This window comes from Anguilla rostrata, chromosome 15, assembly GCF_018555375.3.
Source record: "Anguilla rostrata isolate EN2019 chromosome 15, ASM1855537v3, whole genome shotgun sequence".
In the NCBI taxonomy this organism is placed as follows: Eukaryota; Metazoa; Chordata; class Actinopteri; order Anguilliformes; family Anguillidae; genus Anguilla; species Anguilla rostrata.
Window position 1 is genome coordinate 26,684,041 of NC_057947.1, and position 27,612 is coordinate 26,711,652.

At 44.2% G+C, this 27,612-nt stretch overlaps 2 protein-coding genes across 3 annotated transcripts; one reads left to right on the plus strand and one right to left on the minus strand.

Annotated features, from left to right (window-relative positions):
• The first annotated feature begins 311 nt into the window (after positions 1 to 311).
• LOC135241460 (chloride intracellular channel protein 4) lies at positions 312 to 14,619 on the plus strand. Of its 2 annotated transcripts, none has more exons than XM_064311926.1 (6): positions 312 to 2,994; positions 10,770 to 10,879; positions 11,078 to 11,203; positions 11,836 to 11,942; positions 12,275 to 12,456; positions 13,215 to 14,619. In XM_064311926.1, exons 1-6 carry the CDS (start codon positions 496 to 498, stop codon positions 13,374 to 13,376), a joined length of 3,186 nt encoding a protein of 1,061 aa, XP_064167996.1. In that variant the 5' UTR covers positions 312 to 495; the 3' UTR covers positions 13,377 to 14,619. The 2 variants fall into 2 exon arrangements, with proteins under 2 accessions (XP_064167996.1, XP_064167997.1); XM_064311927.1 differs by lacking the exon at positions 312 to 2,994 and adding an exon at positions 7,571 to 8,784.
• A 1,110-nt stretch (positions 14,620 to 15,729) lies between these two features.
• On the minus strand, positions 15,730 to 20,285 carry urp2 (urotensin II-related peptide). The gene is made up of 5 exons (XM_064311930.1): positions 19,828 to 20,285; positions 16,757 to 16,942; positions 16,595 to 16,629; positions 16,327 to 16,474; positions 15,730 to 16,077 (listed from the first exon to the last, which is right to left on the minus strand). Exons 1-5 carry the CDS (start codon positions 19,961 to 19,963, stop codon positions 16,046 to 16,048), a joined length of 537 nt encoding a protein of 178 aa, XP_064168000.1. The 5' UTR covers positions 19,964 to 20,285; the 3' UTR covers positions 15,730 to 16,045.
• Positions 20,286 to 27,612: the final 7,327 nt, after the last annotated feature.

Genomic DNA, 27,612 nt, shown 5'->3' on the forward strand with positions numbered 1-27,612 from the left:
ATGGACAAATAAACATTTATGGATCGTTGTGGAAGAAAAAGCTAGTTTAACATTTGCTTACTGCCTTTCCACCTGGAATCCATAATTTTCCAACTGTGATTGGACAGGGCTGACCCATAGAGACTCTGGGACTCACGGTTCTCTGGAGTTTTCAGAAGCTGGAAGCAAAGAGGGGGGGTGCCAACTGTCCCTTTAAATGGATAAGCCTGGGGCTACTGTTCTCCTATAGGAGCAGGTTTAAGTCTGCAAGTCATGTGCAGATCAAGATCTGAAACTCACCATAATCCTTCTGCGGGATAGAGGGAGGGAGAGTAGGTGGGGAAAAGAGAAAGAGGGAGGAGAGCCACAGTAACATTTTGGATTGAATTAGATGATAGATTGACCAGCAAGAAGCAGGCTTCTCGTGTTGGTGATTTTGCCTGTTTCATAGCACAGACATAAGCGCACATACATACACAGTCCGACTTGTGGAGTTTGGATTTGCATCCCAGGACCATGGCCCAGCCTAAAACAGATGCGGGGCTCGACCCAGAGCTTTCCAACGGAGCTGTGATCCACGGTCCCACCGGTGCCCGCGCGGAACCGGACGAGCTGAAAGACGCCGAGGAGGAAGTGGAGTTGGCCGAGGAGGTCGGCGAAGACGTCGGGATCGCAAGCGGGGGCAATGTCGAAGGGGAGGAAGGTCCTCTGAAGTTGGAGGGCGAGAATGAAAGAGCAGAAGCGGGTGAGAGGGAAGGAAAGAGCGAGGGAGATTGCCCAGGAATGCCGGTCACAGTCGTGGCGGAAAACCAAGAGAAAACAGAGGAGCCAAATGGGGATTTGTATGTGGACAGAGAAGAGGGTGATATAAGCAGCCCGGTTCTCTGTCTCGTTTCCAGCGCCCCAGCCGACACTGCGCACAAAGCTCCGCCCGGTGATTCGGCAGCCATGGGAGCAGAAGAAGCAGGAGAGAGTGTAGAACCGAGCGACAACGAGACTAAGAACAACGAGGAGAAGCCTCAGGAACAGCACCTCCAGGGACTGGCCAGAGAAGGAGAGGTCAGCGGGAGCGAGGGCACAGAGGAGCGGAATCCGCAGGCTGCTAATGATGAGGTGGGAGAGAAAGAGGAGAGAGACTGCAATGCCCCAGAAGAACTGCATCTCGAAGCTGGAGGAGAAGAGGAAGGAGGGACACAGGAGGGGAGGTGTGAGGAGAGAGAGGAGCACGATGACGAGGTAGGAGAGGAAGAGCAAGGAGGGCGTGATAGGACAGCGGAGCAGTGCACGCAGGCTGTTGGGGTTGTCGCCCATGAGAATGAGGAAGGGTGCACGAAGGCAACAGAACGTCAACCCCAGCCAGCTGGAACTGAGGCTGGAATAAAGGAGGATGGGTGTGGGTCAAATGAACAGACGCAGGTGCTTCAGGATACTGAGAAAGAGGGCAAAAGTACAGAGGAGGAAGGCCGTGTGCAGGTAGAACAAGAACAGTGGGTTGCTGAGGATGAGGGCGACAAGATAGAGGAGGAGGGGTGTGCTGAGTTGGAACAGCAGCAACAGGTTGTCGAGCATGAGGGAGAAAAGACGGAGGAGGGGGTGGGCATGGAAATGGATCAGCAGCACCAAGTCGCTGTGGGTGAAGATGAAAATATGGAAGAGGGAGGGTGTTTAGGGATGGAACAGCTGCAACAGGCTGTTGAGGATGAAGATGAAAAGACAGAAGAGGGAGGCTTTGGGGACATGGAACAGCAGCTGAAAATTGCTGAAGATGTGAGCAAATATAGTGAAGAAGGGGTTAGTGTGGAGCTAGAACAGCAGAAACAGGTGGATGAGTATGAGAAACAAAAGATAGAGGAGGAGTTGAGTGTGAAGGTGGAACAGCAAGACCAAGTTGCTGTGGAAGAGGGTGCAAAGATGGAAGAGGGAGGGTGTTTGGATATGGAACAGCCACAACAGGCAGTCGTAGATGAGGATGAAAAGACAGAGGAGAGACGGTGTTTGCAGATGGAGCAGCCACAACTGTCAGCTGAGAATGAGGATGAAAAGACAGAGGAGAGAGGGTGTTTGGATACGGAACAGTCACAACAGGTTCCTGAAGATGAGGGTGAAAAGACAGAGGAGGGAGGGTATTTGGATATAGAACAGCCACAACAGGCAGCTGAGAATGAGGATGAAAAGATAGAAGAGGGAGGGCGTTTGCAGATGGAACAGCCACAACAGGTAGCTGAAGATGAAGGTGAAAAGTCAGATGAGGGAGGGTGTTTGGAGATGGAACACCCACAACAGGTAGCTGAGGTTGAGGGTGAACAGACAGAGGAGGGAGGATGTTTGCAGATGGAACAGCCACAACAGGTAGTTGAAGATAAAGGTGAAAAGTCAGACGAGGGAGGGTGTTTGGAGGAAGAGGAGGAGGTTGAACAGCTTACTGAGGATACAGGAGTGCTACAGGATACGTGCAAAGATGAAGATAAGCCACAGGTGGTGGAAGATAAAGCTTTAGATGCAGAGGTTCGGGGATGTGTGGGAATCGGGGAACACCCAGTGCCGGTAAATGAGGACGAGCCAAAAGCTCCAGAGGAGGGAGGGTGCAGGGAGATGGAAGAGCAGCCGGCACTGGCATTGGAAGAAGATTCCAGAGAGGTTACCAAGGGAGTGAACACGGAGACGGAATCTGGCGGGGAGAAGCCTGGAGACACTGAGGACACCAAGAGCCAGGAGGCACGGGAGGCCACCGACAGCATCAAGAAGGTGAACGTGGAAAACGAGGCTAAGATGGACTTGAGTCACATGGGCCACGGGAACCACCAGGCGGGGATGGAGAACGGTCTCTCTCAACCGGAGCAGAGAGAAGAGGAGCAGGAGGTGGTGGCAGAGGAGGAGGAGGAGGAGGAGGCGCTACCCCGCAAGCAGATGACTCGGGACACTCTCAGGAAGACGGTCAGGATGGAGAGCCCGGTGCCACAAAGTTACGAGTACAGCTCAGAACCCCAGGAGTTTGAAATCTCCCTCTATGTCAAGGTAGGCTTTCTGTTGTAATGGAGGGGAAAGGACATTCGTTTAATGCAGGTTTTACATTAGGTACTACTGCTTATCCTATACTCCATAAAATCAGCCATGTAGTCATTTAGTATTTCATTCAGCAGTGTTTATGTAGAACAGGGATAGACTATCCCAGATAGAAATACCCCCCTCCCCCCCATGTAATATAGTTTACCTGAATGACATGATATGAATTTTGCTAAAGCAGTTAATCATTAAAAGCTCTCTCTTTCTGAGAGTTGGAAGTATTGATTGTGATTTGTTAAAGCAATCGGTCTGAGATTTCCCTTTGTAATCTGAATGCATTGCGTGAAAATGGCCGCTTGGCTTTATTATGAGAGGTGTGATTGTGGGCCTGCTGTGGACGTTTATGTTCCAGAATGGACCAAGCTAAACCATAACATTCTTTTTCCATCATTGAGACATTAAAACAATGTCCGATTATTTAAGACATCGGCAATGCTGTGAGAAGGATGAGCTGGGATATAACAGGGAAGAGAAGGATTGACTTGTGTACAGCATATAATAATTCAGCAGAGATGATGAGTAATGGGTCAGTATTACCTGAATCACTTTTGCAGTCTTCATCTGGGTTATCTGGAATACCTGATATCTGTGTGTGTGTGTGTGTGTGTGCGTGTTTATATATGAGTGCATGTGTGTGTGGCCACGGTTTGGATAGAGACCTATGTCATATTTATAAGTGGCTTGCGTGTGTGTGTGTGCATGCGTGCCTGCGCGTATGTATGTGCAGTCATTGTTTGTAGGAATATCTGTCCCATTCATGTGTCGATGCTTCTGTTCATATGTTTCTAAAAAGACGCTTACCATCTGTGAGACAACATCTCACAGCAAATGGCATTTCATCTCATTAAGGGATCACTGTCTAAATCTCCCTACTCTAACTGATTACCAAACCAGGCACACTGACAGGGGGACTGGGACTGATGTCACCTGGATTGTAGGAAAGAGGAGCATGTCTTTGTACTTTTAAAATGGGAAACCTTTTTATGTTGAATTACAGTAAAGTGGATATACACTAAACCAGCTTGTTATTAAACTTATAACTGGACCCAAATTACAAATACTTTTTTAATATTGGGACCCAAATTAGACATTTATTACCTTTCAGGGACCCATCAGATACACATACTAGCATTGCCTAATGGCCTACAGACTCATTGGCTCATATACTCCCATGACCCATTTTGGGTCCTGACCTTTAAGACACACTCCTCTAAACATTGGCAGGCAGCCTCATAAAGCATTTCCTGGTTCTTATCTAAAGCCAATCTCTGTATACTGTATTCAGGTTTTCATTGGCCCATCTTATTTCTACATGGAGCATTTGAACCAGTGTCATTGGAGTTTACATAGTGGTTCAGGTAGCATCTTCCCTACACAAAAGTACTGCAGGAGCAGGAACACTGGATCTTGATTTGGCAGTGCCAACTTATTAAATAACACTGACAATGGCCTCTGATTACCGTTCATGATTAGATCTGGACAGCTACCTGAGTGAAATTATTGCTTGTTAGAAATGTTCTCTATGAAATGATTGGCAGAGAGAACTTACTAATGAATGACTTTCAGTGATTTCAATTGAAAGAATGAGATAAACGATTGCCAGCAATTATCATGATGGTTGCCTCTGATTGAAGCTGAGATTTTCGCACATTAACTTTTAAAGTAACAACAAGGAGCGACTTGCAATAAGTTACAGGCATATGCTCAAGTAATGTATACCTTATGACATCAAAAGCATGATCTGGAAATTCATTTTTGGATGTTGCAACTTGCTTTTGCTTGTAACCCATTGGGACATAACATGCTGTCCAAAATACATTTCCAACAGTTGAAATAAAAAAAAAAACCGTTTCTCACAGTAACACTGGCCACAATAGACTCCAAGAATCACGATAAACCTTACTGGGTGAGAGGGGAGAGTGTTAAATGAAAATATTTAGTGATTCAGTTTTACGCAGAATAAATAAATGAACCTTACTGGACGAGCGGTCAGGTGATGGAAGCATAGCACGTGTATATTGTCATGGGGCGGGGCTGAGAAGGTGCTGGTGCATCTCACGGTGTGGGCCTTTTGAGCAAACACGCCAGAACACAAAGTTTAATCCCTGTTTAATAGCGTGGCCAGGCACAAAGCTGGGGCTGTAAGCCGGAGGGAAAATGCTCTAATATCCCCCCTTTCTGCTCTTTGGAGGTATTTCCACACACAAGGACTGCCTTTGTGCTGGCCCGGAAAAAAACAGCAAGCGTGGAATGATTTAGGCCGATTTATTCAGATTTATCAAGGTCCTCTGTTCTGCTTTTAATTAGTTTCCACTGTATTCTTTGATAGTTGGATAATGTGTGTGTGGCATAAGCCTGTATTAATGTACTGTCATTGGTGAGTTTACTCACAACAGTCATTTTCACACCATGAAGTGCATTGGGTTGAGGTGTGACATCAGGCAAATAACTCCAAAGTACAGTTCTGCTTAAAAACGTTTTTTCATACAGTATCTACTGCATAGAGATACTCATATCCTCCTTTGGAAACCAATGGCAAAAGTTACAGTTGCACTGCTGGAGCAGAAGGCACTGCCAAGGCCCAACAATTAGAAAATCCAAAATAAAATATTACACTTGCTGGGAGTCCAAGCAAAATATAAAAGGTCTCTTAATTTTAGGTTTCAGAAAGACCATCATTTTATGTCTGTATACAAGAAACTACTCTTGTATTGGTTTACTGTTCCAACGAGACTCAGTGTCACCTTGACTAAATACATTTTTTATAAACTACTAAGACTAGGCAGTGTGAGCAATAGTTAACTAGCTGGAGAGATTCATTGCATTAGAATAACACTCAATTTCTTCAATAGTGAATTGTGTGTTCCATTGTGCCACAAATTCACAACGCATGGGAAAATTTTTATAGTGCTGGCAGAAAGTAAATATGCATTTTTTTGGTCTTCCTCTCCTTCTTTTTTTCTTTTCTCTCTTTCCATTTCGTCCTCGCTTTTTCCCCTCTTTCCCTCTCTGAGAAGAATGGAGAGGTACTAATCTCTATGTTGGTCTACATTCCCCCCATGAGCTATAATCTGATTACAGAGACATACTGGTCTGGACCTGATGGGGGGGCAGGGGGTGAAAGGGGATTAGTACTGGGCATGACTGGGGATAGGGGGTGATAGGGCATTGGTACTGGGCATGATTGGGGATAGGTGGTGATAGGGCATTGGTACTGGGCATGATTGGGGATAAGGGATGAGGGGGATATTACTGGGCATGATTGGGGATAGGGGGTGAGAAGGGATTAGTACTTGGCATTATTGGGGATAGGAGGTGAGGAGGATTAGTAGTGGGCATGGTTTGGGATAGGGTTGAGAGGAGATTAGTACTGGGCATGATTGGGGATAGGGGGTGAGAGGGGATTAGTACTGGGCATGACTGGGGATAGGGGGTGAGGGGGGATAAGTAATAGGCATGATTTGGGATAGGGGGTGAGAGGAGATTAGTTTTGAGCATGATTGGAGATAGTGAATGAGTGGGGATTAGTACTAGACCCCTCTGTAGCCCACTGCTCCCAAATAACACTACATTCTCAGTAGCAGAGGGTTGCAGTTCAGCATTTGATTCCCTGGTTACGCTTCTGTTTATTTTATGAAAGTATTTTTGACACAAGCAATTATTGAAGCATAATAGCAAGAGAAAGTCACTTAATATGTACTGTAATAAACGTTAAAAAGTTATGGGTTAATAAGTTACCTTGTAAATTGCTCAGTTTTCTCCTCCCAGTTCAGGTAGAAAATGCAGAAAATTGTGAATTTGTGGACTCTATATTTAGGAATATGGTCAGATAATGCAGATAATAGTGCATCTAAATCTGTTTTATTGTTCATTTTATCCTATAAAACACTTTGTAATTATGTTTTGATAAGTGCTTTATAAAGGCACTTATTAAATGTACTGTGGAATGAGAATTTATCACATAGTAAAAACCTGGAAGCTCATGAAGGTAAAAATAGACTGGAATGCTTGTGTTGTTTGTCACGGTTTGAGGATAAAGTGTGCACGTATTTGAAAGGAAATAAAACCCTTTGCTTCTTTAGGGAACAATTGCATTTCGGGTTTGAGGTCACAGATAAGCCTTCTGCAGTGATGACAAGTGGCATTTCCATGAAAGGACGCTGCCATTCTTAGCAATGCACAGAGACCAGCTTAACCATGAGTCACACGGTTTCACAGAGCCATTCAGTGCTGTCTCAGTAATTTGGCTCTTATGCAAACTCAGTTCTCTCTCTCACACACGCACACACACACACACACACACAGATTCACACACCATTAAATGTTACTGTTTACTGGCTTGTCGAGTACTGGAAGAGACTATAGTCCTTATGTCACAGTAAGGCAGCTGTTTAATACTCAGTTTTAGACTTATTGTATGTAAACCGATTGTATTGTATGTTGTCTGTGTAAGTCATACTGGAAAAGATCATCTATTAGATATATCTGTGCATGTGTGTGTGTGTGTGTGTGTGTGTGTGTGTGCTGAATTCAATAGACTGCCTGAAACACAAGGCCCCATATTTGCATTGATATTTACAGACATCTTACATGCAACGGTTGATGTTTAGTCCTCTATTAACAAAGTATGTTGTTGGTACAACCGAATCTTCATCAGATGTTCCTGATGTTATGGGTGATTGGTGATTATACGGTGTCTACACAGTACCGGGTGCATGCGGACAGATGGACCTGCTTGTCCACCTTGGTCAGGCGAGGCCCGAGGTGACCAGGATAGATAAAATAAGCAATTAGAATGAGCCCAATGCTTACTTCTCTACTTCTCAATGAATTCACATGGCAGACTGAGTGTGCTTCCGTGTGGGGCCAGTGGTCTGGTCTTAACAAGCTGAACCTCCGTGAACTGTTTATTTAGGGTGCGGTTATAGCTCCCTTCCACTAGGAGGGGCAGTGAGATCTTTGTTAGCCTGACTCTCTCCACCCAAGCGAGAAAGCCCAGAATTCCATGCATACCAATTATAATATCTACCCTCCTCCTCAATCACACTGCTAGACTCACAGTGTACTGGATGGCATTATTAATGTGCTTAGTGTGCTTAGCAGATGACTTTAGCTTAAGGCATTTAGTTCTATGCCTTTTTCTTTTGGAGGTATATTTTATGCTTCTATGCTGTAGAAGAGATAACTGAGAACAAGCCTTTCCTCTCAAGAGCACACAGCTCTTGGGTTTTGCCAGTGACCCAAAGAAACAAACCATCAGTTTTTTGTGTCCGTTTTTGTCATGTAAAATACATTCATTAGTCTAAGTTCACTAAAGAAAAAGAATGTCTTCTACTGTATGTATTTGACACTGAGGGATCATATCACGCAGTAGGCAGCATTGAGGCTGAGTGGAGAAACAGACCTTCCATTGAGAGATGTGTTCTGGAACAAAGAGCAAGTGTGCTGTAGAGCGCTTTGTCTCTCTGCCCACGTTCCCAAGAGCCACCCACGTTCCCAACTGCTTCTGGACCACAGAGTTCTGCTCACACTGGATTTGTCTGGGCTGTGGACTCGGACCAGGTCCTGGGAGCCAGCGAATCTCAGTTAGTTCCTCTGGCTAATTGGCTGGTTTTAGCGTAGACAGCAGTGGGTGTGACTGCCTGGCCAGCCAGCCACCTTCATGCTCAGGTGTGAAACATGGCCTGGTTTGACATAGCCGGGAAGAGGTTTGGATTCCCTGATATTGAGCTCTTTGTGAAGGTAAGCCTGGGTATTTTTCTGGATTTTTATATTTGGCTGATCTGTACATGGTTGTGGATGGTGAAGTGCATTGTCTCCCCACTCATCAAACAATAAAAGGGATGTGTTCTTTACTCCTGTATTTTATTTTTTATTTTTTGGTCATCAGATTGCTGGTGCAGAATAATTATCTGAGCTTGGGCAGGAAAATCTTATAAGATTGTGTACCAGGGAGGACAATCTGATAAGCAATTGATTGTCCGTGGATTTTAACCCTCTGACTCAATCATATGACCTGTTGTCAACCCATATCTTTAGTGACTGAGCATATACTTAACAGATTAAACTATGGAAACTTCTGAATATAAATTCACCGGCTGCATTTGTAGCAAAACAACAATACATTTCAGATTGACCTGCCAAATACTTAGCTGCTTTCCCTTCACTGGAAAAAAGAAATAAATGAAGTGCAATTTATTTGTCAGGAGCATATTTCTGTGCTCTGACCAAATAAACGGTCATCATCTCCAATTTACGTTGCTCAGTTTTGCAATAGTCACTGAGTAGTAATCAACGGTCAAGTCAAGCTTTACCATAGCTTAGCGATGGCTTTTTCATCCGTCCAACTTTTTTTTTTATTTTGTGATGTGACTCCCACATTAAAAACTTGCCTACACATTGCTTTGAAGCCTGCCCTTGTGACCCTTCATTCTACCCATCCTTCCACACTATCTGGTCCCACATTCCCAGTATTCTCCCTCAACCTTCCAAAACTTTCCTCCCTGTGGAGATAGAGGCGTAGGATATGCGTGGATAAAATAGCTAAATAGACATACAGATTCTATGGAAACACACATATTCTCATCAATCGTTACAGATCCGTAATGCATAAACAATTTTTTATAAACAGACACTAAAAATGACTTCTTTACCAACTACAGCATAAATCATTCACCACTTAGTTGGAATCTTCCGTTCCTCATACGCATGTGAGGCCAGTTATTACAGAAGCAAACACTGACACATGCAGCATTATGAAACCTTTATTTATGTACAGTATGCCAGACATGTACACATACTGGTGCTGTATGGATAAAGGAATACAGTGAAACGGTCTTAGTGTTTAACCTCATTCATGTGAGATTGAGAGGGAATAAGAGTCAATATTAGAGGACCTCGCTATGGTGACAAGTCAGTAATTGGATCATGTGCTTTAAAGGCTTATGTGATTACTGTTGCCTTCACTTTGAACTTTTTCAATGTATTGTGTTTGTGTGCATATACTCAGGATGGCATATACTGGATATATAGTATATACGGTATTCTGTATGTATGTCACATATTATGAAAACACTGCATTTATAAACATAGTCTGACGATTAATGTAATATTTTGTAATAGTTTCTCTTTTTGGCATAATGTAATATGAAATAAATGTAATATCAACATAAAACAAAAATGAAGAAATAATTAGTATTTGTGTTGAACCAGTAACAATCATTACAGCATATATATGTATAGTTCATACATACACTTTAGCAAACTAATGTACCTTTTATATACTGTATATTTTTATATTTGTAATAATCAGTTTAGTATAGTCAGTGTCTCTATACAAAATTATAATATTCATGCAAAGAAAACCTTCTTTTTGGTTTGTATACTTTATTTCAAATGAATGATGGTCACAATGTCATTACTAATCGTGGTAAAGAAGATTTTCAAAACATTTTACATACAAAAAAATAACTACAAAATTAAGGGCACATATAAATTTTAAGAGTACGAAGCTTCTTCATTAAGCACAGAATTTCCATAAGTTTTGCCAGTACTGTATGTATGCATGCATGAGTATGTGTGTGTGTGTGTGTGTGTGTGTGTGTGTGTGTAAGTATGTATAAATGTACGCATGTTTTTGAGGGTGGGCGTGTTTGTGGGCTGTGTTTGTCTGTTTGTCTGTATGGCGGTGTCAGTGGTAACCCCCTCCATATGTGTGCATCCTCCAGGCGGGTACCGACGGAGAGAGCATTGGGAACTGTCCTTTCTCTCAGAGGCTCTTCATGATTCTGTGGCTGAAAGGAGTGGTCTTCAACGTCACCACTGTTGATCTGAAGAGGTAAGGGTCCCTACTTGGGAAAAAAACTAGGTGCGTGTCCACTGTGTGTCCACTAGAGGTCATGACGTTGTCTGTGTGGCAAGAGAAAGAATGCTAACATCATAAAGTTCTGCCCCGGAGAGCTCTAGAGGTCAGCCTCTCGGTCACCGGCTCCAACATCGTGAGAAACTGACAGATTTGTGCGTTCGTGTTACCTAGGAAACCAGCTGACCTGCAGGACTTGGCTCCCGGAACCAACCCTCCATTCGTCACGTTTAATGGAGAGGTGAAGGTGGACGTTAACAAGATCGAGGAGTTTCTGGAGGAGAAGCTGGTGCCTCCACGGTATGATTCGATTTTCTCTCAGTTTTCATCACTCACGTCTTACATCACAAATATGTGATTAGAATGTTCTTACCTGAACATTCTACTGCTGATGTGACACACACTACCTGTAATTAAAAGCAGTGGAGTTCTAGAATACTGACTGAGAATTTTGAAGAAAAACAAAAAACATCCCAAAGAACCTACTGTGAAAAGGGTTAATCAAACTGCATCTCACATTAAATTGAATCACACGACACCTCACATCATATCAATCAGGCAGCATCTCCCATTGCAATAGCCACACGCTCTAGAGTCTTTACATTTGCCTGATAACACAGCATCTCCCAGTTTACCTTGGTCACAGACGTGAATCCCACATCCCATCAGTCGCACACAATGTCACATCACATCAGTTGCTCCATCAGTCAGATAATTCTCACATATCAGGACCTGCACCCCTACTTCCACCTGTCTACAGAGCTGCACATTTTTGAGATGGATTTAACAAAAATGTTTTGAGAATCACGTAAAACAATAAGATTAGAAGGACATTCATCTGTCCCAATGAGGAAAGAAAAGACTGAGGCGCGACTGAGTTCATAGAAATGAAAGTGAGCCGGGAGGCATGAATGTAACCCGTGACTGCGCAGGTACCCCAGTCTGGCTGCTAAGCATCCGGAGTCCAACACTGCAGGGATCGACGTGTTTGCAAAGTTCTCAGCCTTCATCAAGAACCCTCGCAAGGACGCCAACGAAGGTGAGAGGCCTGAATACCTGATGAGAATAGAATGGAACCTGAACATCAGGTGTACTGTCATTTACATCAGCATCATTCATGCAGAAATGAGCATTATAACCCAAAATAAGGGAATTGTGTTGTCTATTTTTGTATGTGCATAGCTGTATAAATAAGGCTATGTTCTTGCAATGTAAACATGCAGTTTCTATCGCCCTGGATATGCAGTTTTTACAGGTTTTAACCTTTCTGTCTTGGTACATGTTCAAATGTGTGCATGTTTCTGTGTGTGTACATGTGTGTGTGTATCTGTGTGTGTCCGTGTGTGTGTGTGTGTGTGTCTGTATGCGCAGGACTGGAGAAGGCTTTGTTAAAGTCTTTAAAGAGACTGGATGAGTTCCTGAGGACCCCTCTGCCAGAGGAGATTGATTCAGACTGTCCCAACGACCCGCTAGAGTCCACACGCAGCTTCCTCGATGGACCCGACCTCACGCTCGCAGACTGCAACCTACTGCCCAAGCTGCACATCATAAAGGTACAGTGCTGCCCCCTGCTGGCCAGCTTCCACTTTAACATGCAGTTTTCTGCCCTGTATCCCCACAATGTGATCCAGAGCCAGAGTGCCTGGTAGCGAGCAGCAGGCCTATTACTGTTTAAGCTTTTCTTGGCACTGTTGGGTCTAGGAGGCCTTTTTTATTTTTATTTTTATTTTTTATTTGCGGTCGCAATTCCCCCAGCCAGTCCACAATCACCTCCACATATTTTTTCCCCACACAAATTTCTATATCCGTTCCTGGTGGTTAGGAATAGCAGAATAGTAGGACATGGAGGGAATTGGGTTTCAGACAGATGAGCTGAGTAGAGTAATGTTTGGGGGTGGTGTTAGGTGGGGCATGATGGTCATTCTAAGGTAAGGTAACAGGATCACTGTAATGAACCGCTTGGAATGGAATTACAAAGCATAATGTTTCAGCTTTAGGTGTCTGGGCACTAAAACCTGTATTCAAAAATCATGTCGTAAGGATCAAAATGAAAATAAAATGACAACCATGCAGGACATTAATTTGCAAACACTTCTGTCTAAATTTAAATACTGATGCATGTCATGCAGATATTTGAAGACACACTATATGGTAATTGAGCACAAAGTATTGGTTAAATTATCATGGTCCCAAATTTCAGTTTATTCATGCATTGAGGGTGATTTGCGTGTAAATGTGCATTTTCTATCTGTGTTATATTTATATGATTTGAGTCTGTATGGTATGTCAGTGCACCTCTTCCTTTTGGCAGGTGGTAGCTAGGAAGTACAGGAACTTTGAGATCCCCGCAGAAATGACTGGAGTGTGGCGATACTTGAACAATGCCTACCAGAGAGAGGAGTTCATCAACACCTGTCCTGCTGAACGTGAAATAGAGTTTGCTTACCTGGATGTTGCCAAGAGGATCAAGTAGGAGGCTCGATCATGGGTGAACTGTAGTATGGAGAAATGTGTCTATGTGTGTGTGTGTGTGCGTGTGTGTGCCTGTGTGCATACGTGTGAGTGTGTGTGCCTGTGTGCATACGTGTGAGTGTGTGTGTGTGTGTGTGTGTGTGTGCTCTCACTGGCTGAGCAGCGCATGCGTGACAGCACCGTTTTGTCATTGTCTCACCCCTGGTATGACTGCTGTGTCATTCTGTCATTCTCTGGTGCATCTGTAATCATTTCCCACAGTTCAGAGCTTCCTCTCACAACCTCGCCGGTCAGTAAGAAAGAAACCTCTAGTTGTCTCTCTAGTTGTCAGGCTGTGATGTTCTGGTGTTGCAGCCAATCCTTCTCCTTCATCTCACTCTTCCTTCAGTGGTCATGGTGCGGAGGACCGCAATGGCATGGTGTCCGTGTAACAACGTGTGTTTATCTCAGTATAAAGTGTCTGTGAAGAGTCAATGGCCGGACCAGAAAACTTGTTATGTCTAAGGCTGATTACTGATAAGTAGCTACATGAGGGCCAAGTCAAATGACAGCATCCAGGTAGTCAATGCTGAGACTGGTTTGTAAACTTAATACTTTGGCTTTTACCACCTTAATAACTCATATTCTTATAATCATTTATTTTGTCTATTAAATTAATATTTTCATGTTATCCATTCCATTTTATTTTATTCAGGATGATGATTCAAAAAATTTGGAACAAACCTTTTGCACAATCAAGGCTAAAATGTATCCATGGGGATTTTGTACTGGTATTTCAAAATGAAATGCATTCCCTTTATGCTATTGATGAAAATGATCGTGTTCTTTCATTTTTGTGTTTGCTTTGCATAACCGTTGCTTCTTTTCACATTTTTATACAAAATTCAGTAAGGCTATGTAGGGTATCACACATAATTCAAATGTTTTCTTATTAAATCTTCAAAAGCTACATTAAAGCTACATTTTCGAGTGATTGTTTTATATTGCCCATCAAATGTATTTGATTAGCGCAAGCCATTTAAGCAAAAGCATCGTTCTAAAAAAGCCTTATGAATTTCACAAGAAACTTAATTAAATTGATCAAATGAATCAGCTTTTGCACTTTGTTTTCTGTCACAATGCATGTGGTCATTTCATTATGTTATCTGCCAAAGGGTCTGTCAATATATGGATGTACACCATACCTTTATCACAGTATTCCACTGCATTCGGTTAAATTAACCAAATTAAAATTACACAAGCTACATTTTGTGAGTCTGTTGACATTCTGGGTTACTGAGTAATGACATATTTGAAAACAATTTTGACCTGACAGAAAAAAAAAACATATATTGATTGATATATATTGATATATATTACTACTTAAAATGTCCACGTTTCTGTAAAGTTTCTTACTGTTTGATTGGTTGATATAGGTGCAGATATAGTGCTATCAAATTTCTGTTTCTAATGATTTCTGCTTCTGTGGAGTGCACAGAAAAATAAAATATATGTAGGTGTTTCATCATGCTGTGCTGTGATGAACTGGCACCCACAGACTTTTATTTGAGTGCCAATGATTTCAGGGTGATTTTCTGCTAGAATTCTCACTATAAAACAGATGTGGAGAGTGAAATTAAACTGGGACTAGAGGTTTAAAACCACAGATTTAATACCTCTGGTCTGTGAAGTTGTCACCGTGGAGCCTTGAAGACCAGGGGAGCCCCATGCTACAGCACACTGTCTGCTCAAGACTACTTCGGAATGTCTGCCTGATCCAAAATCGGAAGTGGAGTCAAATAAAATGATAAAATAGCGGAGAAAGGTGAGGAACATTCTCTTCTCGGCATTCTCAATCCCCTCCTTTTTTTTTTTTTTTTGCTGAACCTCAGTGGTGTAGACTTAGTGGAACCAGGTCTGCCTCCGGTCTCCTGCCCATGTTGGTTTTTCCCAGAGATTTTTGGGTGAGTGATACACGCACGCCTTTACAGCCTGGTTGCTCCTGCCTTGTAAACACGCCCCGGGGACAACGTCAGGACTGACAGCTGCCTGGCCTCCTTCTGAAGAGGCTTTATAGCTCCGCCCACCAAATTAATGCGGTCAACTGTACTCCGTTGTCATAGCGCTCCTCGTATGTAAAAAAAAAAAGAAGCTAAGGAGGATGTGGGGAGGAATTGACAGATATAAGGAAAGGAATTTAGGGTGAATTATTTTCCCTCAAAGGGCAAATCGTCAACTGTGGCTCCCTGATACAACCTGTCAGAGTCTGTGGCCATGGCGACGGAGTGCTTGGAATCTGCAACGTTTCGCTCTTTGATAGTCAGCGGGCAGGTCCGCTGGGTTCACAAACATTGCAATGAACACCGAGAGAGGACTGTAGAAAAATAAAGTTCTCTTTATTTATTTTTGTTTCATGAGTTGCAATTTATTTGATTTCTACAGGGCTCAATTGTTAAAAGTTGCATGTACAATGTCAAATGTACACAAGTCAGGGCACTGGGTGGCAGTATTGTCAGTAAGATTACTAATGACCTGTTGAAAAGGTCTTTGTCGGCGCCTTGCAGCGTTGCTAAGCGCTGCGGTCGGGGGGGGGGGGGGGCGGGAGCAGCGTGGGTGCTCTCTCCGCAGAAATTCAGGTGCGAGGGTCCACAGGGAGGGGGTGGAGAGTGGAGAGGGTGGGGGGAGTGCCGATCAGTTTTGGGAGCAGTACTTCCAGAAACAAACTGTTGGGAGAGACAATGAAAGAGATGAAGCATTGCATACTTTGAAAAATATAAGTGTTGTTTAGCGGCATTTCCAAATCTGTCTGAAAGCTTATTTTACAGAAATAGCAGAAAAAAGCCTGTTGTCTCATTCATATAGCACTGGCTACTATCCTCATAAAAGTGAGGCAGCTCCCATTCTGTTAGACTAAGTGCAGCAATGTTTAATCACTCCTAGTTGCTGCAAATCATCCAGCAGTCCTTGCTCACCTCTCTTATTGGGTTTCTTTGGGGAATGAGGGGACTTTCTTCCTCCCCGGTTCTGGGGCTCTGGTGGGCGATCACTGGGGGCTGAAACTGTACCACCACCGTCCACAGGGGGCAGTGTGGCAGCTCTCTGGGTTTCCTCTGATACCACCTGTGGACACAGCACAGCAATCATTCTCATATTGCACAATCATATCCCCAGTGTATGATGGGATATACAGTAAACACACTCACACACATATACACACACACACAGCTAAACAACACTCACCACTTTGTTCTTTTTTCCTGCGCCCCGAACATTGGCTAAAACACAAATGAACAAATAAATAAACAGACTTTAATGTCACAGTCAGTAAAACAGCGTGATTGTTCATGTTTTGATGCACATGTGCATGAGCGTACACGCGTGTACACACGCATTGATGCATACGTTTGTTACCCCGGAGCACCATGGTAATCCTGCTGCCCGCTGTGCTGTTCATGGATCTCTGAAGCTCTTCCAGGGCCATTAGGATCTTTCGGAACTTGTCCCTCTTCTCGGGACTGTTGACGGACGATAAAATTTTCCCTGGTCTGTCTTCACTGCTATGCATAGCGTAGAGGGCTTTCCTGTCACCTGGAAAACACAAAGACAGGCCTCGCTCATTGCATGCTTCACAACGAGCCACCTTTATCTTGAGAATGAACCCTTTGAGGAATATATTTTTTGAAATGTTTTTTTTTTCTTCAAAATTCTTCAAGTGATTTTTAAGTGTTCTAGAACTCCATTGCTTTCAATCACCAGTGATTGCTACATCAGCATTAGAATGGTCAGTTAAGGGCATTCTAATCGCACAATTGTGATCTTACACCTTTAATGGTTAAAGGAACGCATGAGACCTCTGCAGCCTGCCATTTACTGCAAGCTATTTACTGTAAGCTGTTTCAAAACAACACTTCTTAAGTTCAAAGACCAGCTCCCCGAATCTACATTATGAAGTCCCAGAATGCCTGTTGGATCAGCAGCACTGTTGACTCATTAAAAGCCTATAACACCACTCACACGTCTCTTACTTAACTTCACTGCACAGGGAGTTCATGCAAACACGCCAATAAGGTTTGATTTTTCCCTTTCAACTATAGATCTCAAGTTCTTTGTTCATGCTGTAGGCCCACCATACTAGTTCAGAGCTGTGCGTTGTTGCCATTGCAAAACATGGCAGATTGCTTCCATTTTCAATTTCATTAAATAATTATTTCTAATACAGATGGGGTGCAGTGGGAAATATATATAACAGATCACATTCATATATGAACACTGGTCGTTAGCTTACTAGCTAGTTGGCATCAGCTATCACTATATCAATATCAAATTTTAAATAATGGTAATGATTATTTGGGTCAAAAATCACTTTAAAGAAGCATAAAATTCCCTCATTGTATACCGAAATACATACCTTTACGAAGCAATAAGTTTTAAACTACATTAAGCAGCACATTTGATGTGCACTCTTTCCTGGGAACAGAGGTGATGGAATGGTTCGGAGACATTAGACAACAATGTAATACCATCTGTTGCTCTGTCAGTATTGGCCACATTTACGCATTTACAATGTTGACCAAACTAAAGCAAGTGAGCCTGAAAAGAACTGGAACTCAGCTACAAGGGAATCGTGTCTGCTGTAAGCTCCCTGATTCTTCTGCAATAGTATGCCAAGAATGGGTGAAGTAGAATATACAAACTATTAAACCTGTGATTCTATGTGTGCATTGTAAAAAGTATGCTGCCATAACCATTCATTCCATTTCCAAACAATTACATTTCGTTTCAGAAAATACTTTTGACTGCTCACATAATTGGGTTAATCGGGATAGCTTGAGTGGGACAGTACATGAACAATGTGAAACTACTTTTTTGTGTTTTGACAGTCTGCCATTGCTTTAGGGAAAAGGAATCAAAAAATGGCACTACCTGAACAGAAACGGCAGTGGATGGACACCATACTTAATATGTAATCTTCTCTTTTCTGTCAGAGATTAAAATGTAGTATCTCCAAAAAAAAACCTATATGATCCTGCATACATATGCATTCTGTGTACACAAACGGCCCACACACTTTGCAAAAGGAATTGTGATCCCAAGTGGTTGCTTGGAAACCAGGGAAGAGGTAATGAGCCCAGGAGTAATGACATTCAGAGTTTGTGGTCCCACACCAAAGAGACTCTATAGTCCCCACGTCCTGAGAAAATCCAGGCAGAACAACAGCACGTTGTTTCGATCAACAAAATGCTAATGCTAACATTTATTCAAGCCAGCTATCTCAATGTCTTAGCATGCTCAGTGAATCTTCACCTTATCTGTTGCTCATTGCTTGTATGATAATGTCTGTGATGTTTTATCATAAAAGCTGATTTTTAATTCCCTTGCCCCTCGGTTTCTTTTCAGTTTGGGTATAAGCTAGAGGAGGACTGCTGAATCTCCTCTCTGAAATATAAAACTGCACTGTCACACTCACTATTCAAACCCGCAACTCTCTGCTGGTTATGGAACTCCTTTGCTGAACCCTAAATAGAAAAGTAATAAGAACGCACACCCAAAAAAAGGTGCTGATTAACGGTCCACTAATCAAAGTGAAAAAATGTAAAACATACAATTCTCTCCATCCAATTAAAGAGTTTTTTTTCTCAGATGAAGGTATACTGCAAATGTGTTGGCAAATTTAACCAAATAAAAGACATTTTTTATTTTAAAGTAACATCAAATAAAAAAAAAACTATGTTGCGATTTTCAGTTTTTCACTTTGAACCATAAACTCAACACAGGATGGATCATTCTCTCTTCCCAGGCCTCACAGTACTCCTTACCCTGAGACACCACAATTTCAACTGTGCTGCAGCACATCACATAATGCCCTGAAATCACAGTTATTACAGCTTAGCATTTTCTACTAGTTTTTATTTGTGTTCTACCGCCAAATTTCCAATTCAGTTTCATTTTAGCTTAAGTCGTCCGTGTCAGTTTTTATTTGGTTTTTACACCATGACATCATGCTTTGGTGTGTTGGACACCACCATACTGCCAGGAAGACACGTAAATGATCCTGTACTGAAATTGCAACCTCTTTATTGCAATTAAAGCATGTGCATCAATTCTCAAGGCACATCTTTATAGCATAATTCAACCTTTCAATCTTTATAGCTAATTCAAAAGGCTTTCACCAGGGCTCATAAGCACCCAGGGGACCCCATCATAAAATAAAAAGGGTTATATTTTTTAAATATTTCTCCAATTCCCAAATCTATATGTAGCCATTGTACATCTGGCCAGGGATCCCCTATAGTACCGCCAAGGGCCTCCAGGGGTCCATGGACCCCCTATTTAAAACCCAGGGTGTATAGCATTGGCCTCTTTTTGCAGAAAGCAGAGTGAATATCACAGCTGGAGAGATGCAGCTTCTGCGGTAAATCGGTGACCTGTCCGTCACCTTGCCCCGCCCCCTCCTGCCCCAGGTAGATCCTCACCTCCCCCGCTCAGGTCCTGGTCCAGGCTCACAGGGGCACCGCGAACCGCGGGCACCATGACCGCCATCACCGCCATCTCGATCACCACCGCCGCCGCCACCGCCAGCAACCGCCGAAATCCCGCTGCGCTCTGCATCGCTGCGTCTAAATCTCTGTACTCTTCGTGAGGCTGAAACGAAACACCTCTGTCGTCCTGGTCTCGCGATCCGTTCGTCTGTCCTGTCCGTCCGTCTGACACGTGCCGTCGTGTGTGACTGGAGCGCCTCTGTGCAGAAGGCTTGTCGAGTGTGTGTGTGTGTGTGCGTACGTGTGCGTGCGTGCGCGTGTGTTAGCGGGTTCTGCCCTCGGCGTGTCTGTCTCCGCTCGGGTCCCGGGCCCCCTATTTAACCCGGGCCGGTCCCGCTGGGCCGGGCCTATCGAAGCCCGGCTGTGACATTTGGAGCGGTGTTTGTGCGGTGGCCCTGGCGTCAGGGCGTCAGGGGCGTCGGGGGCCTCCATTGTGCGCGGGGCGGCGGGCAGCGGGCCCTCCTGCGTCACAGCCCCTTTCTCCTGCAGTCCCCCCCTGTCTCCCGCGGCCCCTCAGCAAACACATTAAGGCCCTTATCACTGCTTGTTCAGCGAGGACAGCCTGCTCCCTCTCTCTCTCTCACACACACACACATACGCACACACACACGCTCACGCGCACGCACACACTCACACACATACGCACACACACACGCTCACGCGCACACACACACACTCACACACACACACGCACACATGCACACACACACACACCCACACGCACGCACACTCACACGCAGACATACTCATACAGTAACACCTGGACCACAAGTGTACACTTTATCAACTATCATTCAGTGATTAAAATTTTTTTTTTAATTACATAAAGCACCCCCCATATTCACTTTATATTCCATAAATGAAGGGAGTAATAAAAATGCAACCATAATCAGGGTACTTAATCCACATATTGTTGATTATATGTAGTTCACTGTTCAGCAGCTTGCAGAATGGGTTATGCAATTCTCCAGTATACCCAGTTGCAAAGCAATTATGACCCGTTGAGTAGAAGCGCACACTCTGGTCTGAATGCTATTTTACTGACCGAGAAGTGCCATGGCGATGACCTCTGTGCTGTAAAGGGATATGATGACCATGCCCTTTGACGGGCATGGCTGGGTGTTTACTGTGTGAGTGTCACTGTGGTTAATCACGCAGGAAGTGGACAGGCTCACGGTTGTGTGTTTACTCCGATCTGTGATGTCAGATCATGAATGGGGAGAGCGGTGGTGAAGAATTCGGGATGGGGTCTGGGGGCGGGGCTATGGTGGGACTTCTATAACGCAGTTGCTGGGAGTGGGGAGTCTAACCTGAGAGCATCCTGGTGAAATTAATTACATTCTCTCAGGCTGAATAGGAGCTTCTGTGTGTGTGTGTGTGTGTGTGTGTGTGTGTGTGTGTGTGTGTGTGTGTGTGTCGTTGTGTGTGTCTGCATGTGTGTGTGTGTGTGTGTGTGTGTGTGTGTCCATGAATTAGCTATATTCCCAATATACTGCAGTCAGTGTGGGCCACTGGCTCTCTCTTTTCAGTACTTTATTTCATTCTTCTTTGCCTCCTCCTCGTTCATCCATCATCATCATCATCATCATTGTTCGGTGCCTGTCCATGACTTTACCAAGATTTTCATGCATTTTTTGGCATCGCGTGTTCACACCCCTTCCCTCTCAGCAGATTGTCCAGTTCCAGCAAGCCCCTGAGAGACAGTCTGTCCATCCAGCACACAGAGCCAGACCTCTCCCCCCCACCCCCCACCCGACACTCTTCCCAGCACCCCCGACCCCCCACGGTGGTCAAAAAGTTGCTCAGACTCCCCCCCACCAAACTTTGGGAGGCGCGTTGGTCCAAGTGTCTGCAGTGTTGAGTCAGCCCCCTCATTCTCTCCATCACTGTGGTGCCACAGAGACTCGGGGAAGGAAAAAACCGCCGTTCTCTCACCCTCTTCATTTCCATTTGTGTCCGACAGTCTGTCCAGTGCCGTATGTCTGTCCTGACAGGACCGCAGCGCTTTCCCAGAATCCTCTTGCCTCTTCAAACACAGTCTTGCCAGTGAGACATCAGTCAGTGACTCGATTAGTCTGTCTGCCCGTGTCCATTTGTCTCTCCATCTCTGTTCATTTGCTGTTAAATTATATAAACAATAATAAACAAAATAGACAGCCATTGTTTCGAAGGAATTCCAAAAACACAGCGCAGAGTACATATTTCACCGTGAAAAATAATTAGAGGAACCATTTATTTGATACGTGTCTCTTTCTTCTCTTCTTTTGTACTGTACAGGCACATAGCTGGTGCATTGGACTGTAAAAAAAAAAAATCCTGTATGATATTACTAACAACAGCCAAAGGAGGGCAGAATTGCTCCTCTTGGAACATCACCTCCCCTCTCATCACCGTAGCCAGCCAGATACCTCGGAGTCCTTCCGCTTCCCCCAAAGAATTCAAAAAATGTTCCAGTCGGGCACTGTAAATAAAATAAATATTCCCCGTGGCATTCATTGTCCAGAGGTCTCTGATCTGGCGCTGTGGACTTGCGGTTCAGCTCCCAGCTGAGCTGAACAAAGACACTGAGGCAGCACACTTTGGCCCTCGGCACAGTGTCACAGAGAATGGAAAGGACGGCGCACTAGATTCCCCTCTGGGAGGCACATGTCTGCATCAAACTGCTTTCCCTTACAATAACGGTGATTTCACCTCCTCTGGAGTTGCCAGTTGAAATAATTACCGCAGTAATTGGTCTGTAGGAGTCTTATTTGTGCTGCATTGCCCTCTCAGCTGCAGTCCCCAGGGTTAGGCTGTGTACTGATGGGGACCTTTGTAAGTCAGACTAACCGAATCTCACCCATACATAAGGAAGTGAATGGCTTTGAAGCACCGTGACACCTGGACCCTGGTTAGTCGCAGGTATATGATACACCGCCTTTCTGTGAATAAATAATCGCCATTTTTTCAGACATAATAAATAAAGTCTGAAAATCAAGAAATATTCATATTTCTGAGATGTGTTGAGAGCCTGTTTGGTTCATTTTTGGTTATCTATGCACAAAAATTTTTGTTACTAAAATTCAGTATAAATATTAAGGTAAAATAAACATATAAAAAATGATATGTGGACAATACAAAATCAAATCAGTTTTATGGTTTTATCAGTTTTATTGCTAAATATATAAAGGCAGGTGTGTTAGTTTTGATTGTGTTAAACAGTAAAAAAGGAAAATTGAAATATGTACCAAAAAGTATTGACTATAAATCAAAGAGTTAATGTTAATGGTAAATATCCCCTCATTAGACAACATTTAGATAATATCCACACCATAAGGAAGACATGAAAACACTCAAAAAATGAAAAAAGGCAAAAGTATGTCAATCATATGCGTTATGAAGAAAGACTTAAAGGACTTTTAATCTCCATTCTCAGTCTGACTGGAGACTCACAGAGATTTTGATTGAGGCCTTTTAAAAGTGTTGAATGAAGTTATTTTTAGAGTCTATTTCAAATTGAGTTCTGTCAACAGAATGAAAGGGCACACAGGTGTGAATGAGATAAATTTAGCTCTGACACCAAGATATTTTAACTCACAGATTTTTAAAGGACCAAGACTTTAAGGGGAGGTCCTGAGAGACATGACTGAAAGGTCTACCCTTGTCTTCCACAGATATTTTGTCAGTTGTTCATTGTGTCATTCTTTATATGTGTTCCTCTTTAAAATGGTTTTCTCCTGCCCGTGTGTGCTAAACTGTTTTACTAATTGGCAAAAAATCCCTGACTCTAAGCCTATTCCCTGTGTCGATCAGTTAAAGGGCTGTCAGCCTTGCCCTCTTTATCTGAGGCTGCTGTCACTTCCTGTAACTCCAAAACACCTGTGATGGTCTGTCTACTCAACAGGCCCACTCACAGTTACACTCACTCACAGTCACGCCATTGGCTGTCACTCTCCCCTCCTACAAAGCCAGGAATGCTGACAATCCTGAGAGAAACAGAGAGAGAGAGAGGGTCAGAGAGAGAATGAGTGAGCCAGGGCTGGGGATGGAGAGAGTGAGACAGAAAGGGTTAGGGGTCGAGAGGAGGAGAACAGCGGAGGAATGGTGAGGATATGGGTGATAAGTAAACTGACTGCGGGACTGGAGAGGTGAGAGTGTGAGAATGAAGGAGAGGAGCGGACGAGGGCGGAGGGGAGGGATGGCTGGGGGATGTGGGTTGGGGGGGAAGGTCAGGCCTCAGAAGAGAGCGATTTGTTTTCAGTGAAACTTGATCCCACCCACTTACCACCAGCAAAACCTACAGCGGAATCAATTATAACTCGTCAGGATGAAATCAGACCCAGGGAACACAGTAAGGGCACAACTCAGTGGAGAGAGTGAAAGAAGGAGCGTGTGGGTGTGGGTGTATGTGTGTGTGTGTGTGTGCGCGTGCTTGTGTGTGTGTGTGTGTGTGTGGGCTTGTGTGTGAGTGTGTGTGTACCAGTCGAAGAAGGGCACAGGAACAGAAGAAAGGACAGTAGTAGCAGAGGCATAATTAAAGAGGAGTGTAGAGCAGAGGAAAGAGAGGAGGGTGGAGGACAGAGAAGCTGGGATCACTGCAGAGTGTGAGGGCTGTGGGCAGTCAGGGAGCGCTGTCACTCTACACCTCCTGGACTCTGTGGCGTACCAGAGGCCAGTGTGGTTCACCGGGGTTTAGAAACCTCTAACCACAGCAGGCTGCCGCGCTTTAACACAGAGCGTACGCTGGCAGGAGCACCACCACCACCCTGCTCCCGTTACAGCAGCCTGCTGCTGCTCAGCCCTGATACGGGCTGCTCCTGGTCCCACAGGCTGCATCTGCTCAGTCCTGATACGGGCTGCTCCTGGTCCCACAGGCTGCTCCTGATACAGGCTGCTCCTGCTCAGTCCTGATACGGGCTGCTCCTGGTCCCACAGGCTGCTACTGATATAGCAGGCTGCTCCTGCTCAATCCTGATACAGGCTGCTCCTGGTTCCACAGGCTGCTCCTGATATAGCAGGCTGCTCCTGCTCAATCCTGACACAGGCTGCTCCTGATATAGCAGGCTGCTCTTGATACAGGCTGCTCCTGCTCAATCCTGATACTGGCTGCTCCAGTTACCACAGGCTGCTCCTGACACATCAGGCTGCTCCTGGTACTGGCTGTTACCACAGGCTGCTCCGGATACTTGTTGCTCCTGGTACCACAGGCTGCTTCTATATACTGTCTGCTCCTGGTCCCACAGGCTGCTCCTGCTCAAGCCTGCTCCTCACACAGCAAGCTAGTCCTACCTCACATAGCTGGATAGTGAATATTCCTATCCTATCTATCCACAGAGATAGAAAAAGGCTGTGGAAGTACAATCAGTAGAGAGAGTCAGAGGTAGGAGAGGTTTATGAAATAATGAGTTGGTGTTTTTCTGTTATGTATGATTGTTTTGTAAGTAATGAGAAGAAGGTAGATCTAATTTCCTCAAGCAAAAAAACAAACCTGGTTTCTGAAATTACATTCTTCTGATCCATACAGTGTTACAATATTTCACTCTTTCTCTCTCTCTCACACACACACACACACGTACACACTCACACACACACACCTACACACACTCACACACACACACACCTACACACACACATACACACAGCGATGTGATGCAGGTAAATCCCAGCAGAATGGGGATGACAGGGAGAAAAGGGGTGTCCGTGGTCTAGGGAGAGGAAGATGAGGCCAGCTTATAGCAGGAGCTGGAAAAGAAGATGAACCCCACAGGAAATTGAGGAGGACAGTACAAGTGACTGGTTACTATTAGCAGACACTAATGGGTGTGACATCGATAAGCAGAGTCACCCGATAGCATGTTTTTTAGTGCTAACTGCTGCACTCCCGCTGGTCCATCAATCATTATCGCACGGACCGGGTTCCCTCAGCCCCCTAAATTATTAATCACCTTTAAAAAAGGAAAGGAGAGCAAAAAGAATGAAAAAGAAAGAAATTACCTCAGTTTGTCCTCCGCACTCTACCCATTTCTCTCTCTTTCTCTCTCTCTCTCTTTAACACGCAATTACTGACTCTTAGATGTTCTCTGAATACTCAAATTTTCAAAAGCATACACACACTCTCATTCTCATATGTACATCACATACACAAAGACGCAAACAAACTTTATCTTTATTTCTATTTCGATTATTTATCGTTATGTCTCTCACACATAGGCCTGCTCAGTGTACAGAAGCACATGTTGAAAAATATGAGTCAAGCGGGGTCAAGTTCAAAGTTGACTCAAGTTATATACTAATGACTTTATGACTTAATTCTCCCTCATTTATGACACCCTTGTTTAGGTAGTTGACACAATTAAGGGTGCATCCAAATCATAAATACTGTGTGCTATTTTATGTTTTAAAAGAGGAACATTCCAAAGTATCACACTTTAACAGCATGTACTCTCAAAAATGATTAAGTCTCTCACATACACACGATCACATTCAAGCACATGAACACACACGCTGAAGCACACTATAGTCATACACGTGCATAGACAAACACACACACACACACACACACACACACAGACACACATCTACTCAGCCCTAATCTCATAATCTCTTGCTATTCGATGAGCCATAGTTGTCCACACGTAACTGCAGACTAGACTAAACATCCAGGAAGCGTATCACTCTTCTAGGGGAAGCTGTCAGTCCGCAGTGACAGACGTCTCCCCCAGCGGGAGCAGGTGGTGAGGGGTGTCTGTGCTCCTGGTCGGGCGGTGTGTCTGTGGTGGTCAGGTCACGTGACTGAGCAGTTGTGGTTGGTCGTTGTGGTCGGGAGAGCCGTGGTGAATGAGGGGTGAGGGCGGGAAGGGTGGGGGGGGGTGGTAGGCACCTCTCCCAAAACATCCTTCTCCACACTGCTGACGGCTAGGGACTTGGAGGGACCAAAGAGAGGAAGAAATATTTGGGATGTGAATGTAAATGGATCCACACATGCGTATGGTGCCAGGACAGAGAGGGAGGGTGGGAAGGATGAAGAGTATTGCTGAATCCATATATCCAGGCTTTGCTGCACTTGCAAACTGGTGGGCTTAACGGGCAGAGTGGGCATGGCTACCCAATTCTGCAGTTCATTAAGTCCTGAAGGGGGCTCACACAGACTTTCATGCAGACCTCCAGAGAGTCTGCGTGGGTGTCGACTTCACCAGACTTTGCCAGTGGGATTCCCCAAAATTCATAGCAATAAGGATGTGATGAAATAAAAGACGCCAAGGTAGCAATGCCAAAAAATAAAAAATAAAATCATAATTAAAGCATAACGGGAAGACAAACAAAGAAAGTCTTCCAACACAATTCACATAGGCAAATGTATACTTATTTGCAGACAGTTCTTTATTTACTTTTTATATTAAATTCATAAAGTGGTTGTATCCACAGCAACGAGTGAGGTACAAAGTCCCGTCTCATTGGCACATTTTATCCCTTCACAGCCCTGCTGCCTGGCAGACTTGGCGTAGTGATACTGAAACTTAATCAGCCTATGTCACAGACCAAAGACCGAAGTCCACTAATCTGGAGTGCTGGCGTTTGGTTGCAGCCTATGAGGTAGACCACAGGTCCACAGCCCTGTTCCCTGGAGAGCCACAGGGTCTCCAAAACCAGGGCTGCTGACATTTGTTGCTGCATAGCACTACATTGAAGAGCTACAGCAGATCACACAGTTTCTTGGATCTGAATTGTGAAACTTCACAC

What these genes read in the sequence shown, in the direction of transcription:
- LOC135241460 (XM_064311926.1), top strand. Translation starts at nt 496, where the DNA reads ATGGCCCAGCCTAAAACAGATGCGGGGCTCGACCCAGAGCTTTCCAAC. An exon ending in AAATCTCCCTCTATGTCAAG is followed by an intron (nt 2,995 to 10,769) that starts GTAGGCTTTCTG and finishes TGCATCCTCCAG; the next exon opens with GCGGGTACCGACGGAGAGAG. An exon ending in GAGAAGCTGGTGCCTCCACG is followed by an intron (nt 11,204 to 11,835) that starts GTATGATTCGAT and finishes GTGACTGCGCAG; the next exon opens with GTACCCCAGTCTGGCTGCTA.
- urp2 (XM_064311930.1), bottom strand. Translation starts at nt 19,963, where the DNA reads ATGCAGAGCGCAGCGGGATTTCGGCGGTTGCTGGCGGTGGCGGCGGCG. An exon ending in GGTGCTCCGGGGTAACAAAC is followed by an intron (nt 16,630 to 16,756) that starts GTATGCATCAAT and finishes TTTGTGTTTTAG; the next exon opens with CCAATGTTCGGGGCGCAGGA. An exon ending in CAGGAAAAAAGAACAAAGTG is followed by an intron (nt 16,475 to 16,594) that starts GTGAGTGTTGTT and finishes CTGTGTCCACAG; the next exon opens with GTGGTATCAGAGGAAACCCA.